Source organism: Larimichthys crocea, chromosome XVII (genome assembly GCF_000972845.2).
Source record: "Larimichthys crocea isolate SSNF chromosome XVII, L_crocea_2.0, whole genome shotgun sequence".
In the NCBI taxonomy this organism is placed as follows: domain Eukaryota; kingdom Metazoa; phylum Chordata; class Actinopteri; family Sciaenidae; genus Larimichthys; species Larimichthys crocea.
The window spans coordinates 16876743-16893025 of NC_040027.1; the positions used below are offsets into that span (position 1 = coordinate 16876743).

The 16283-nt window shown below is 40.6% G+C and overlaps 1 protein-coding gene and 1 non-coding gene across 2 annotated transcripts; both read left to right on the forward strand.

The window, feature by feature from the left end:
- The first annotated feature begins 8751 nt into the window (after nucleotides 1–8751).
- On the forward strand, nucleotides 8752–16002 carry LOC104920700 (elongation factor 2). Its single transcript, XM_010733046.3, has 13 exons — nucleotides 8752–8883; nucleotides 9793–10007; nucleotides 10378–10559; nucleotides 10746–10957; nucleotides 11693–11871; nucleotides 12053–12158; nucleotides 12443–12695; nucleotides 12845–13040; nucleotides 13145–13511; nucleotides 13657–14010; nucleotides 14149–14331; nucleotides 14472–14604; nucleotides 15631–16002. Exons 1-13 carry the CDS (start codon nucleotides 8881–8883, stop codon nucleotides 15822–15824), a joined length of 2577 nt encoding a protein of 858 aa, XP_010731348.1. The 5' UTR covers nucleotides 8752–8880; the 3' UTR covers nucleotides 15825–16002.
- On the forward strand, nucleotides 12293–12360 carry LOC113748057 (small nucleolar RNA SNORD37). Its single transcript, XR_003464096.1, has one exon. It is a non-coding gene; the product is annotated as a small nucleolar RNA SNORD37 (small nucleolar RNA).
- Nucleotides 16003–16283: the final 281 nt, after the last annotated feature.

Consider the following 16283-nt stretch of genomic DNA (forward strand, 5'->3'; position numbering starts at 1 on the left):
ATTCCATGTACAGCTCCAGTGGAAGATTGTAGGTGGAAGAAGTGTAGCCTCGTTGTGGAAATAAACACCACCTTGCAGAGCTGCAGGGGCGCATTTCCAACTAGCACTGCAGATTCCCTTTAAGTGAGAAGTGTGACCAGTATAATAATATATTTGGTTAGCATTTCTTTGATCTGCTTGAAGGTTATATTACTTTTTACTGCTCTGCATTTATTTTACAGCTAGAGTAACTAGTTAATTTGCAGATTCAGATATTAGTATAAAATATACTGAACTGGACAACTAGACCAACGCCAGCCTTAAACACACTTTTCCTCATCAGGGTGGAGCCAATCCAAGCTTGCAGTGGGCATCAATGCATCAATAATATGGTTCAATAATATAATGATTATTCTGAAATTAGCCATTCTGCATAATGAGTACTTTTATTTTTGGTTTTAAGCATGTTTTTGATGGACCTTTACTTGTATCAGAGTATTTATATGTTGTGGTATTGCTACTACTGCTTGTGGCTAAATACCAAGATGATTTTTTAATAAACAGACCTAGCTTTGATTTTCACTCTGTGCCATGATCCCTACGAACTACATTTCTCATTCAATGACTGAAGAGCTTTCATGTTGTCATGCCTGTATGTATGTTTAGTGCTTCTTGAGGTAAGGTAATTCATAAAGCTGACAAAAGTATTTCATCATATGTGTTGGCTTAGAAACTGAGGCTTTGAAATTGAGGCTTTAAGTTCACTTCAGAAATTTGATTTGGTTTCTTGTTTGCACGTATATCAAATAGATGTAGTCTTAGACACCTATTGTGACCCCATCTGTGCAGCAAATCCCAGCAAAGACCTATCAGCCAAATAAATACACACGGTTCATTAACCTTTTTGAACGACATCATTTAGCTGCATCAGCCACATACAGTAGAGAGTTTTATTCAGGGAATGTGAGACAGAAAATAGAGAGTTGGTCTTTACTGCAGCAGCCTTTTTTATTTGAGATTCAAGAGCAATGGTATTGGAGCATGACAGATCACTGCTGTCGTATAAAGGCTTCTCAGTGCGACTGAAGGCTGGACAGTGCTAAAACACGTGTTCAAGCAATCCACTTGGGAAACTTCACCAAGGAAACAGACACACAAACACATTTGTAAAGAGGATTCGTGTACATGGTTGAAACATAAATTCAAAATTATGAACACATCTGAGATTCTAAGTTGAATACAATTATTATTATTATATTACAATAGATTACAATGATTGAAATAGTAACACCCTAACTGGGGGCAAGGCTGCAGTAACAAGTGTAGAGAATAACAATCTTCCAAAACACCCATGCTGGTGAAAAGACTTTCATTAAGTGGGATCCATCATATTGACGTGAGGAGGGAGAGGCTTGCATCTCTTGCAGCTACACACTGCTCCAGAAGTTACTGTAGAAAATATAAAAAAAACCCAATGCTAACCAAAATAAATGAATCATTAAAAGCAACTAGGAGCTTTATAAATTTAGATTGAAAACTAAAAAAAAAAGTTAAAATGTAAAAAAAAAAAAAAATCCATTTTTTGTTTTTCCCCCAGTGGCTTTGACCTACCAAAAATTACTTGTTAGCATCATCAGTAGCACTTTCTTTCAAGGCAATATACAAGATTATACATTGTAAAATCTTTGAAAACCTTTGAGATAACGCCTTACTTTAACCTCCTTCCCTATTTAGTATTCATGTGAAATATAAAAATGTTTATATAAAGCCTTTAGCAAGGTGTTACCCAAGCGGCAACCTTTGGCTGTGTGCCAGTGCGCCAAAAAATGCAGTTCCTTGAATGGCCACTTGAGGCTGGCTACAAAACATGTAAATGTCCCATTATTAAAATGTCCAAGTTCACAGCAGAAATAAACATGTTTACAGCCTGGTTTTGGTCTCTATAACAAATTTTCCTGTTTATGACAACTGTACTGAGTCTGAATGTTTTTTTTTAACTCGCCTGGTCAGATTATATTAAAGTTATGTATAATTAACAGTGTGGCCACTTTGATTGACAGATAGGTGCCATTACAGATGGCTTGTTTGAGCACTCCGGTGTCATTCGGCCCTCCTTAAATCCGATTTACGCCTTTGTCGATTTCTAGATTATTAATATTTACAGCTTCAAACCTATGGGTGACGCCACGTATATGCCCGCCTATTCATTGTACTGTCAGTGGTGTTACCACTTTAGGTTGGCAAGGTGTGAAAAATCCCATTGTAAGTTCTTAAAGGTCCAGTGTGTAAGATAGGGGGCCTCTGTTTTCATAATAAGGCAGAAATGGAAAATTATATTCATAACTATGAATATAATGAGCCTTTTATATCTACAGTTGGAACCGGTCCTCTTACACAGAGGCCACAGTGTTTCTACAGAAGCCTGGAACAGATCAAAAAAATGATTGGCATGCCTCACACAATTTTAAAGTAAGTACAGTTTTGATCTGTATACTTTATACTCATTTAGAGCTACACAAGTTCCAGCCTTTTTTGAGTTTCATGGGCTCCTGACTGCAGTGTCGCTTTGCAGTCTAAACTAGACATTTTCACACCACAGTAGTTACATAAATGACTGCAGTCAAAACACACATGGATGGATAATTTTACATTCCATGCTGGTAAAACTCGAGGGAACTGCTACTAAATGCTGAAAGTTGCCTCAGTGTTGACCACTCATTCACTCATCACTCACTGACCCTCAATCATAATTTCAGTTAATACAGAATAAGTTAGTGACAGGCACAAACAACTCGAGTGAGTAGTGAGGGAAACGACGACATGGAGTGATTGAACTGTTTTCTGAAATGGGAGGTACAGGCGCGACACAAACACACAAATGCAATTATCTTTCCAAAGTGCCGTCAGATAGTCCATTCCAGAAGTACACGAGCAGAGTTGTTCAAATGGCTAAAAACAAGTATCCACTTGTGGCGGCCCTCTCCAGACAAACAGGGATTGCACTGGTTTATTGCTCACACATCTTAAGGGGGAGATTGGAGTGGAAAGATTCACATACAAAAGGTTTGACTTTGACAAAAGAGAGCACAGTTTACATTGCATTGTTTTCATCTCCTACCGATGCTCCATGTTTGTTTCTCTCAGTCAAGGAGCAAAAGACTATTTTGTCATTTAGGTATTATCAGTATCCAGTATTGCTGTATACCCTTTTTTCATGCTGAAGCGTTGATCATTAGAAATGTATTCATTCCTCTATGATCCATCTATGGCATCTTTCGTGCATGGAGTGCTGGAGCCTTTCCCAGCTGACATGGGTCACCTGCAGAACTGTGAATGTGCCGCCTGCCCAGTGCAAAATTAGATGCTTGAGGGAGCAGCATCTGAAGGACAGTAGGATCAGCAAAGCTTGTCCTTTAGATGACTTCAAGCTACTTTCCAAAAGCTACTTGTACACAGCTGTGATGACCTGAACTCAAAAATATTCTGCCTTGCCCTTCTTTCTGGTTCTAGGTCAAAAGAATGTTTTCATCTTTTCTCTGCAGCCTATAGTTTTAGTTTCATCTCTCTCTTTTCATAGCATATCGTCTGTCTTTTAAGGAGCACCAATGCTGATAAACACATCCTCCAAATTAACCAACAAAATATGTTTGTCCATGCCCTTAAGAATGACATGAAGACACTGTTTCTGATCTGACAGCAGGATACTTTCCAAACAATAAAAAAATAAATCTGTTCTATGATGTAACAACACTATGGCTTAACTTTCAGCTTTAATTTACTTTTAGGCACAAAAACAACATTGTTAGATTTAGGGAAACATCAAGATTTGTGATTCTTTCAAAGGGACCGTTCAACAGTAGTTTGTCATGGCTGGTTAGGTCTGACTACAAGCTCTACATCGATGTCCATGCTACACTGAGCAGTAGGTCAATGTCCCCATATCCCCTGACCCTCTGCATCACACAAGACGTAGCCTCACTCTTATAGTCGTTGTTCCCTCACTTGTCTCTTTGAGGGAGAGTTCTAGCAAAATTTGAAACTGTGGTTACCTTTAAGGTTATAACATCATCATCATGTTTACAGTAATAAACACATGGGAAAGATTATGGAACGATCGTCATGATTTAAAAGAACAATGTTGACTTGTGTTTGGAACAGGGTTGGAAGAGGGTATCACTTAAAAATAAAAATATGTTGTTTTGGTGCATTTATGATTTTGCCATTGTTTCTCTTGCGAGGAAGAACTGTAGTAGTAGTTTTCAGGAGAAAATTGGATGCATATATCTCGATTGTGACCCTGAATGACCTGCAGATGGTAAACAAGTCCCCCGCCACTCAAACATATGTTTTGCATACTGTTACCTCACTTGGATGTTTGACCTTCACTGTGAAGAATAATGCAATGTATGCATGTGTAATTATGTTTTTAAGTCTTCTAGGGGGACATTTCTCTTTGCTTTGCTTTGTTTACCTATAAGCATAATTTTATGACACTAGTGTCCAATATCCCCTATAGAGACACATGCTAAACCACATAACTCCCCGTTAAAAGAGTTATGTTTATGTTTGCTTTTCTGCCTTTGTTCAGCTTCATGTCTTTAAGTATGTCTCCTGTGCATTACTTATTGGGGCTATGTGTTTTGTTGAGAGCTACTGAAAACTGAACTCAAATTTTATGTGTCAGCATACTTGGGAAATAAAGTTGATTCTCGGTCTGATCTTATCAATTATTAAACTTGCTAACATTTATACTTTTGAGTTGTTTTTGTAAAGAGTCAATTCTGTCTGAAGGAGTCATATATAATCTTAGATAACCTAAGGTTACACCCTGTTGTTTGATAAGACAAATGTGTGTTTATTTGCTTCATTTATTATTTATGCCGCATTTTTGCTGTTTGCCATGATGATACCTTGAAGAGGCTCCAGGGGACGGGATGCTTGTGTTCCCTCTCTGTGATTTATGATTTTTATTTATGATCAAGAAAGTACAAATGTGTTGTGAGTTTATTCTGGGGCTCTCAAGAACATCTTTTAAAAACTGTTGTGATGTGAGTACTGGGATGTGACAGAGTGTTATTCATTCAGACAGAAGTTCAGTATTATTATCACTACTCTCAGGAGACTGTAAACTAACTAAATAGAATATGTTTTGCTGTTAAAAAAAACTGATATATGTATGTGATGCTTTGGCTCTCAAATGAGGAGTAAATGAGGGCAAGGATCAAGGCAAGAGAGCAAAAGAGAGAATGGGAGACTCTGGATAAATCACAGACATGCCAGACTTCAGGCCTGCATGCCTTTCTGAGGATCAGACTGGAGGAAATATGTGGATACGGTATGTCAGACTTCTGTCTCTTTCTGTCACACAGTACCAGCAGAACACGCACTTCTCTTAAAGTGTGCACAACAAATTTCCACAATATACATTCCCAGGGATAGATGTTGTGGGAGAGAGCACATCATCCCTAAAGTTTGGTGTCATTTCAATCCATAGTCAATTACTCAAGTAGAGCAGCCTGCCATTTCTCCCTGTCAATCATTCTGTGTGAGTGTTTTCAAATATGACAGCACGCTGAGAGCTACAGCACAACGCTAGACAAGCAAATCAGGTGCGATGGCATTAAATGAGAACATTTTGCACAGTCCTGATCTCACAGGTAATTAATACTGTCACATTTGTTTAATTTGCTATGCTTTGCTGTGGATATTAAGCATGCGGGTGGATCTGTGTCCACTTTAGACCTAATGGCTTTCTACCTCTGTTGCTAATGCTTCTGGCCCCCCGAACTCCCATCCTCTAGTTTCCTCCCAGAATATGAATCATGAGATAATTTTATGCTTTTCAAAGAGCACTTATGACACCAGTATGCCCATACAATTAATCACATGATGGACAGTCTATCACGTGAACAGAGATGAGGATAAATATGGTGCACGTGTACGCACACAATGAACATCCTGCATTCACCATTTTATTACATTTGGTAACATAATTAAACAGTATATTTCATTGGTGTTCATTTCATCATTTGCGTTCTGTTTGTTCATTGCCACTGAGAGTTAAAAAAAACCTGGCCTTTGAAGGAAAACAGAACTGCAGCCCTTGATGATTTCCCTTCCCACGAAACTCTTATCTTTGACGCAGCTTATTTTGTTGTTTCTCCCACTGCTTCTTTGTGTCTCTGTATATGTACTTAAAAGCCACACAGTTCGAGAAAAAAAGGGTTCAATTAAATGGAACGGAAGAAGATAAATGTATGGTACCAAATGTATGCATGTAGGTTAGTTTCATTGGTGACTAATGGGGCAATTATCCTAGAATGAATTATTTCACATTGAAAGAGCCCATGAAGAAAAGTAATGCTGACATTGTGGCCTGAAAATCTCTGAGAGCTCAACATTATCATTGCTTCATTCAGTAAAGGCTAAATTTCAATAGTTGAGTATTACTTTTATTTATGGCATTTAGCTCTAATAGTATGAATAAAAATCAATACATTTTTTTTACTCTGTGTCATCCTATTCATCCATAAACTAATGGCTACCTTGGGCCTGCATACCTCTGACCAGAGAGGGAATGTCAAGTGTGATGTTTCTATTTCCTGATGTCATTTCTTTTTGCTTGGCTTCATGCTGTCATTAGCTACCTCTCAAGATATAACTGTAGCTTCTTCTTTTTTTTTTTTTGCTGCTGAGTCACTGGCACTTTCACATTTCTCAGACACGTTGTTTCCTTCACAAAATAGTGATTCTCCTACTGCAGGAAAGCTGACCTGATGAACCGATCGAGAGTGCAGGTCACAGAGGTGTGGCTGATGAAGGAGTCGAATATGTTTTTAAATATTATATATTAATTATCCAGTAAGTCTGTCATTCTGATTTTGTTTAACCTGATGTGCAAAACTAATTTTGACCTCAAGTTGATCTTTGATCGCTGCCTTACAGGGGGCCTGGACTCCAGGTTGGAAACTACTGTTTCATGGGTCTGGTGTGCTGGAAGTTTATGGAAGTGAAGCTGGAGTACCATCTGCTGGGGAAATCAGGTAATAATCCAGGTAATATGAAGTGAAAAAACAAATACAGAGGAATCTCCCGCCAATGCAAGAAAATCTACTGTTCTTTGCATTTTTTCATCCTCAGCATAGAGGTTGACGACTGTTTCTTACATTTAAATAATGTGTTCACCCACATTTTGATCCACTGCCAGCTTCCTCATATGACATGACATATTTAGGGCAGAGGTTTTTTTTATATATTCCTTGATAATTTTATGCCAATATTAATGTATTATTATTAATTAATTTTACACAGTCACATAGTATTTTTACTTTTGTTCACCCCTTTTTCCACGGACAACTTAAAATACAGGGATTAACTACAGAGCAGGTGCAGTAAGCAAACAAAAACAAAGATTGCTCAATATATTAATGTCTTTGGACTGTGGGAGGAAGCCAGAGTGCCCAGAGAGAACCCACACAGACAACATGCAACTTAGAAAATGGAGGTTCAAACCTTCTTGCTGTGAGGTGACAGTGCTAACCACCATGCAACCCAAGCACAGAAGTATTAGCATTTATATAATAAACTTGAAGTACACGGTAGTTTGTCTCTCAGATGTAGTGGAGTACCAGTATAAAGTAGTATAAAATGGATATACTCCAAGTAAAGGCACCTCAAAACTGAACTTAAGCATAGTACTGGACTAAATGGACTCGGAGGGAGTTCTGTGTGTGGCATCATTGCTGTGCAGTCACAACTTTGAATGTAACACATGCCAGTTTTACATTTAGAGCTGAGATCTAACTACCAACAATTAAGTGAGAAGACAAATTTATCTACACTTTAAACTGGATTGAGGCATTTTGCAGTGGGCCAGCTGCACCTGATGGGACAAATCCATACTTAACATGCATACCTGATATATACACAAACAAACTTTGAATAAAGACCATCAAAAGGACTTGCATAGCATTTATTCGGCTGTGATCTCCAGAATGAACTGCAGGGTTATTGTTAGATTTAGTGCTACAGCCACCTAGTGGAGAGGAAGAGGAAGGGGGGGAAAAAGCAGAGTCTTGACATGTGAGGACAAAACACTCTGAGCAGGTTAAGTAGGGCAAGTAAGCCATCTTGTTTAATGCAACCTAACATAACCTCTGGCATTTCACTGCGGTTGGAAATTCAAAGTTAGTTCAGCACCAAAGGCTGGGTGAAACTTTAGCGTTTATGTAGTAGTAGTGTTTATGTCATTCCTCTATTAAGTTTCACAAATCAACAATGTAAATAAAATGTATCTTTTTTTTATGTAATGCAAACAGCTCATTGCACTTAGTTTGTTTTAGTATTTGCATTTCTTTCTTTTTTTTTTTAATACTTTATTGTGTCAAAAAATGATTACGTTTAACAATTACTTTCCAAATCGTCACACTTTTTTTCCCCCCACCCTGTGTATGTGTGAATAAAAACCTTCAAATCATAAACAACCAAATACACAAACAAAAAAACAAACATAAACATACATTATTATTATCATATTATTTGCATTTCAGTCAAATGTATCTATTAAAAAAAAGAATAAATAAACCTCCAGGATATAAGTAAACTACAGGCAAGAACAGAGAAGATTAATGTGTTGGTTAAACGTACATTAGATGTTTAGATTTAGTGATATTTAAAATAATAAATGATACGCAACAGGGTCTGAAAAGCTGCAAGAAGAAGCCACATGGGTATGAGCGTCACGCTGCGTACGTAAGGACGCACGGGGCTGTGACGCACGTCTTATAAAGCCCTGCTTTCTGACGTCAGCGGCCTCTTCCCTGCCTATGCCCTCGTGAGGTGGGCAGCGTAAAATTTCCTGTCTCTTTTCGCCACTAAGCGAATCCGAAACCATCCGTCAAAATGGTGAGTTTATCACGTCTCTCCGAGCTGCTAACGAACGACGGGGCACACGGGACGTCCTCCCGTGTGTGTATTAATGTTTAGTCACGAGTATTTTAGCGGATGATCGCCGCTGACATGTCAGCTCGGTGGATTGTGCTTTGATCAAAATGGCAGCCATTCCTGTCACCTGTGCCGCTATCTTTGCGGAGACTGTAGAAAACTCAGTGACCCGCTTTGCCTGGTTTTTGCTTTTACTTGAGTTAAAATGAGTTTTTGTGTGGCTACATCTCGGTTGCCTCTCGTAAAGGTTTAAATGGCTAACGTTGGGTGACGCCGCAGTGTTGCGTTGTTCGCTAACTAAAAACAATTTCCGCCAATATCCACATGACCACAGCTGTATTAGGACAAGTCCCCCCTTTTTAAATGTTATCTGGGTGTCTTTTAAAGCATGTTTTGGAGTTGTAACGGGGTTGAGGGAGTTGCCTGCCGGCATTTCGCTTTCCAGGCCCGCCGGCGCCAACATTAGCATTTAGCACGGTGTCAAAGTCTGTACACGTGGCCTATTCGTGCCGACGTATTATGCCGGGTGTTGCCCGGCTGAAGCCATTTTTGCTGATAGCTTCTTGTTTATATTGTCAAGATATAGCACTGTTATTCACTGCGTATGTGGGTATTACGCAGTGAACCGGCCAAACAAAAAAAAAAAGTCCGGTATATGTAGATTAGGCAAACGTCACAGCTGTGGTGATGACGGCCTGGGTGGAAGTGCCGGGTTATGTTGAGTCAGCAGCAGCAATTGCCGATATGCAGTGGATGCAGTTAGAGGCTACAATAAACAAAATGTGTCAGTACAGATTATTTGTTTGCCACTCTTTATACTTTTTGTTTTTTGGGGTGGAATATTCTAATCTGTTTTTTTGCCCCCATTAGGTGAACTTTACCGTCGACCAGATCCGTGCCATCATGGACAAGAAGGCCAACATCCGTAACATGTCTGTGATTGCGCACGTGGACCATGGAAAGTCAACCCTGACAGACTCGCTTGTGTCGAAGGCCGGCATCATTGCCTCAGCCCGTGCTGGAGAGACCCGTTTCACGGACACACGAAAAGATGAACAGGAACGTTGTATCACCATCAAGTCTACGTAAGTGTCCCATGTTTACGCTGACGTCTGCAAGCAGGTGATCAACACTAAGGATGCTGTGGGCATATGTTTTTTTCCGAAGCAGTGCCTGCTGAGTCATGTGTCTAGGCATGTTAATACGTAGAGCAGCTACGCCATTTCTGTCCAGCAAGTTTGACAGCTACGCAGGCGAATGTGGCACTGTTTACAATGTTGAGTCATACATCATGATTACGCCATTAACATGGCTAAGAATTTTGCAACCATGTGGTTTGTTTAGAAAATCAAAATAACTTTCTCTACAGTTCTGCTGTTCACTTGTAATTTATATTTTAGTGATTATTGAAGTTGTTACATTTGTAATCTGACAAGTTATTTCCTCCCTTTGCAGCGCCATCTCCCTCTTTTATGAGCTGGGTGAAAATGACATGGCCTTCATTAAGCAGTCAAAGGATGGCTGTGGCTTCTTGATCAACCTGATTGACTCACCTGGGCACGTCGACTTCTCCTCTGAAGTGACTGCTGCTCTCCGTGTCACTGACGGAGCCCTGGTTGTGGTGGACTGTGTGTCTGGTAAGGACGTGGTCTTGATTGGACTGTTCAAATCTGGTTCACAATCATGTAAAAGTGTCAGTTTGTTACTGTTACAAGGAGTTTGCTTGCATTAAATATACATATGCTACAGGAAAACTGTAGATACTGATTTACCAGGTAAAAATACTTTCCAGTGGATTGAATTGTCATTGTTATCCCTGCCAGGTGTGTGTGTGCAGACTGAGACTGTGCTCCGTCAGGCCATTGGTGAGCGCATCAAGCCAGTCCTGATGATGAACAAGATGGACCGTGCCTTGCTGGAATTGCAGCTTGAACCTGAAGATCTTTACCAGACCTTCCAGCGTATTGTTGAGTCAGTCAATGTCATCATTTCGACTTATGGAGAAGATGAAAATGGACCAATGGGCAACCTTATGGTGAGTGGCTCTGACCCTTTTTATCTGCAGTGCAACAGCTCACATGACATGCATACAGTAGTCAGGGTATGGTAGCTGATGTACCTCTTTGTGCGATACTGTGCGTATTGACACATTTTTTTTGTTGTGTGTTCATCTGTGACTCAAACCTTCTTAAACGGTGTATTTCTGACTGAAATCATTGTCTATGAACTGATTACATAGCAGAAATTTTAAAATGATGCACCACGAAGTTCACATCATTCCACTTAAGGGAGGTCATGCTATTATGTGTGCTGGTTCACTCTCACTGGGACACTTGATGAAATTGAGCTATCGCTTTTGTTGAGTCGACCTGTTTTTCTGTCTGCTATAAAACCAGTCTTTGGACTCCTCCTTTATGGATTGCGCCACTCAGTCTGAAGATACTAAAAGGCGACAGTTTCTTTTGTGTATTTTTGAAAAATCAAATCTGCTTGTGGGTCTGGGCTTTTATTTTTTAAAAGCTTTGTTGCAAATATGGGCAGTTAAATTGATTCACTGGTAAACTAGTCCTTTTTCACACTTGTGATTCTAAATTGCTCTGGGAAAGTAAATTTCAGAACTGAGACATATGAGTGTTTTTCTGATTTACATATGGGAACAAGATTTGAAACAAATACACTTGGGGTACAATTGTCATAACTAAATCAAATTTTATTGCAGAATCTTCAAAAATGCACTAATGTCCTGATGTGGTGTCATCAATTCTCCTAGGTTGATCCAGTCATTGGTACTGTTGGCTTTGGTTCTGGACTCCATGGCTGGGCTTTCACCCTGAAGCAGTTTGCTGAGATGTATGCAGCCAAGTTTGCTGCCAAGGGCAATGCCCAACTGTCAGCAGCTGAGCACTGCAAGAAGGTGGAAGACATGATGAAGAAGCTGTGGGGTCCTAGGTGAGTTTCTAAAACAAAGCACATGTGATTGTGGAACATGGTTTGGTAGCAGAGGGATGTGTCTTTGACTCACACTAAAGGAATGGGCACTTTTTCACTTGCACAGATTTGTTTCAGTTATCTATGTAGTGGTTGTTCGGTTTGTATTTTGTAAATCTTAACACTTAATGTATTACTCTAGGTACTTCGATGCTGCTAATGGAAAGTTCCTCAAGACACCTAATGGAGCTGACGGCACCAAGCACCCCCGTACCTTTGTTGCCCTCATCTTGGACCCCATCTTCAAGGTAACAAGACTTGATTATTCAAATTGTTGCGGTACAGTACATTAGAAAACAAGGCAGCATTCTTCAAAGAAGTACATATTGTAATTGGGCAGTTCTGTCATTAAATCTTATTTTGCTTACATTATTTTGTGCCTGCAAGTGATGACTTAAACATTCTTCACTTTGACCTGAGTACGCAGTGATGATAACCTTCTGTCTGAGCAGGACACAGAAACGGTGTTTTATTATCACCTTTTGACTTGTGCTAAATTGCAGTCTACTAATTCGAAATAACTTCCCTTTAGGTGTTCGATGCCATCATGAACTTCAAGAAGGAGGAAACTGCCAAGCTCATCCAGAAGCTAGAAATCAAGTTGGATGTTGAGGACCGTGACAAGGAGGGCAAGCCTCTCCTGAAGGCTGTGATGCGCCGCTGGCTGCCTGCTGGAGAAGCTCTTCTTCAGATGATCACCATCCACCTGCCTTCCCCCGTCACCGCCCAGAAGTACCGCTGCGAGCTCCTCTATGAAGGACCTGGAGATGATGAGGCTGCCATGGGTATGAAGCTTATTTTAGTCTTGCTCTGCTTATGCACAGGACTAAAGCTTAAACTTACACAGTACATGCATAATTTCAGTAACTGGGATTTGTAGTGCTTGTTCTTGGACTCAAACTGATTGTTTTTTTTTTTTTTTTTATATAATCAGGTATCAAGAACTGCGACCCCAAGGCTCCCTTGATGGTGTACATCTCCAAGATGGTGCCCACTAGTGACAAGGGTCGCTTCTATGCATTTGGTCGTGTGTTCTCTGGCAGTGTCTCCACTGGCCTGAAAGTACGCATCATGGGACCAAACTATGTCCCTGGAAAGAAGGATGACCTCTACTTGAAGCCAATTCAGAGGTTTGTTTCAACATCTCCCTGTTGGTCTTGGTTTTATGCATCTGGTGTGAATTCAGTTAGTCACATTGTCTAATAATCTAACCTTGCCCATTGCTCTTTCCCAGGACCATTTTGATGATGGGCCGTTATGTTGAGCCCATTGAGGATGTGCCATGTGGTAACATCGTTGGCCTGGTTGGAGTGGACCAGTTCCTTGTCAAAACTGGAACCATCACCACTTTTGAGCATGCACATAACATGAGAGTTATGAAGTTCAGTGTCAGCCCTGTGGTGAGAGTTGCTGTGGAGGCCAAAAACCCTGCTGACCTTCCCAAACTGGTGGAGGGTTTGAAGCGTCTGTCCAAGTCTGATCCTATGGTGCAGTGTATCATTGAGGAGTCTGGAGAACATATCGTTGCTGGTGCTGGAGAGCTACATCTGGAGATTTGTCTGAAGGATCTGGAGGAGGATCACGCTTGCATTCCACTCAAGGTGATTAAAAGCAATATTTGAGTAGGCCTCTTGAAGTAAAACTTCATTTGTAGTAATGTGCTTTGCATAAGAGTCATGGAAATCAAATTGTAAGGATTTAAACATGATTTTGCGATTGTCCACTAAAACTTTACTTTCATTGTAGAAATCTGATCCAGTGGTGTCCTACAGAGAGACTGTTTCCATCGAGTCCACCGTTACGTGCCTGTCAAAGTCACCCAACAAGCACAACCGTCTGTTCATGAAGGCCCGTCCCCTGGAAGATGGCTTGGCAGAGGACATCGAGAAGGGTGACGTGTCCGCTCGCCAGGAGCTCAAGGCCCGTGCCCGCTACCTCGCCGAGAAGTATGAGTGGGATGTCGGTGAGGCCAGAAAGATCTGGTGCTTCGGACCTGATGGAACTGGCCCCAACATGTTGGTGGATGTTACCAAGGGAGTGCAGTACCTTAATGAGATCAAGGATAGCGTTGTGGCTGGCTTCCAGTGGGCAGTCAAGGAGGTGAGTAAGCTGTAGTATGCAATAATTCACTTTATTTTATTACACTCTAAATGATTATTCTAAAATCTGTCATTGTGCGTTCTACTGTCACCAGTGGAAATACATGATTAACAATTGGTGTTTGAATTTTGTCTTTAGGGTGTCCTCTGTGAAGAGAACATGCGCGCCATTCGCTTCGACGTCCACGATGTGACCCTGCATACAGATGCTATTCACCGTGGTGGTGGTCAGATTATTCCAACAGCACGTAGAGTCCTGTACGCATGCGAACTCACAGCTGAGCCCAAAATGATGGAGCCAGTCTACCTGGTGGAGATCCAGGTAAGTGTCACTGGACATCTCATTTTGTTATCTGGTCATCAAATGTGTTCAGCCTCATGCATAATCTTTTACTTTTAAACTTGATCCAGTTTGTCATACTTCAGCGTTTGTATGACTCTAATCACCTGTTTCCTTTGCAGTGTCCTGCAGTTGCTGTGGGTGGTATCTATGGTGTGTTGACCAGGAGGCGTGGTCATGTGTTTGAGGAAATCAGTGTTATGGGAACACCCATGCGTGTCACCAAGGCCTACCTGCCTGTCATGGAGTCATTTGGTAAGTCTTAACATGGGATATTCTGAGCTGAGCAGCCAGTCTTGTCTGCTTCATAGTTGTTTGTCTTGTTCTCTGTGGCTGCAGTTTATGACTGTTGACTGTGGTCAACTATAACATTTATCTGAAATGGAGATTAAGTCATGATAGTTTGACTGGAGGGTTGGCCACAAAATGGCTGTTGGAATTTCATTATCAGACTGCAGTTGTGCACACAGTGCCCATTTCATTATGACTCACTGTTCTGGAGTCAAGTTTACAGTCCTCACTCTCCTTCAGTTAAGTGCAGATATTTTCAGTTCTGCACTTTTTTGCTGACATCATACGCTCCCAGCAGAAATAATATAAACTAGACATGACATGCCTGCCTTTGTGGCAGGGTGTGTCTTCAGTTGGATTGTCAGAGTTGGTCTTAAGTTTGTAATCCTTACAGGAACCAGCAGAAATTATTAAAGACGTAATGTGTGTGAAACCCAATATCTCTTAGGGCAACAAGTACCTAGCTACCTAAAGTGAGGCGATAGTTTTAACAGCAGATGTTAGACTACCAGGAACATGAGCTGACTCTGTGCATTGAAGTAGTTGGCTGTAAAAGTACGTGTTTCAAAACTAATCTAACACTTCTGTTTTTTAACCAACATGTAATTGTGGTGGAATGACTAAAGTGTGGTAACTTGAGCCTGAAGACAGAAAGTGGTCCACTAATGTTCGTATGTGTATGTTATTTAAAATGAGCAGCTGTAAAAGAATTACGGTAGTTCATTGCACTGGATTTGTACGAGTAGTGGGCAAACGTGTATTTTTTTTTATTTATTTTTTTTAAACTTGTGTAAGCTGTACATTTATCTGACGGCTCCATCCTTTTTTAGTGCCTTCATTTCAGCCAACATCTGATATTTAAGGCCCTGAGCTATTGACAAATAGGGAAAATTAATGTTATCCATATGCACAAATGGATATGGACTATCCCTTCTTGCTACCCTACTCCCTGTTTTGTATTCAAACATACTTTGCTCTGTCTGTTCCCAGGTTTCACAGCTGACCTTCGTTCCAACACTGGTGGCCAGGCCTTCCCACAGTGCGTGTTCGACCATTGGCAGATCCTCCCTGGAGATCCATTAGACGCTGCAAGCAAGCCCGGTATTGTCGTCACCGAGACACGCAAACGTAAGGGTCTCAAGGAAGGTGTCCCAGCCTTGGACAACTACCTGGACAAATTGTAAAAGCCTCAGACCCCACCTTGCTTTTGCCTCATTCCTCTTTTCCCAACCAATTTAAGCCTACGTTGTGGGACCGGACTGTACAGAACACAGTGAGCACTAATGTTTGCCAAAAGGATTGACAATAAAGAATAAACTACAAAAATTGTAAACGATAAATAAAGGAACATAAAAACTTGAATGAGTCTGGAGTTTTTGTTTTTAGGGGCAAAATTGACTTTTCAGGTGAACTTAAGGCAGGTTTTGGTTTCAATCGGGCAGCTTTCTTTAACACCCATTTCTCCTTGTGCATGTTAAATATGTAGTCGTGTTTCTAAGGAGGGGCAAGGATGTGCAGTATTCTGGAGACTGAAACTTTGTCTTTAGGTGAATATGGTACAGCTGAAGTCTGCAAGGTCTTCCATGCAAGAAATACAACTACAAAAGTCTGTCAAGTGGGACAAGAACACTTGGATTAAATTT

What these genes read in the sequence shown, in the direction of transcription:
- LOC104920700 (XM_010733046.3), top strand. An exon ending in GACCAATGGGCAACCTTATG is followed by an intron (nt 10,958 to 11,692) that starts GTGAGTGGCTCT and finishes CAATTCTCCTAG; the next exon opens with GTTGATCCAGTCATTGGTAC. An exon ending in TCCAGTGGGCAGTCAAGGAG is followed by an intron (nt 14,011 to 14,148) that starts GTGAGTAAGCTG and finishes TTTTGTCTTTAG; the next exon opens with GGTGTCCTCTGTGAAGAGAA.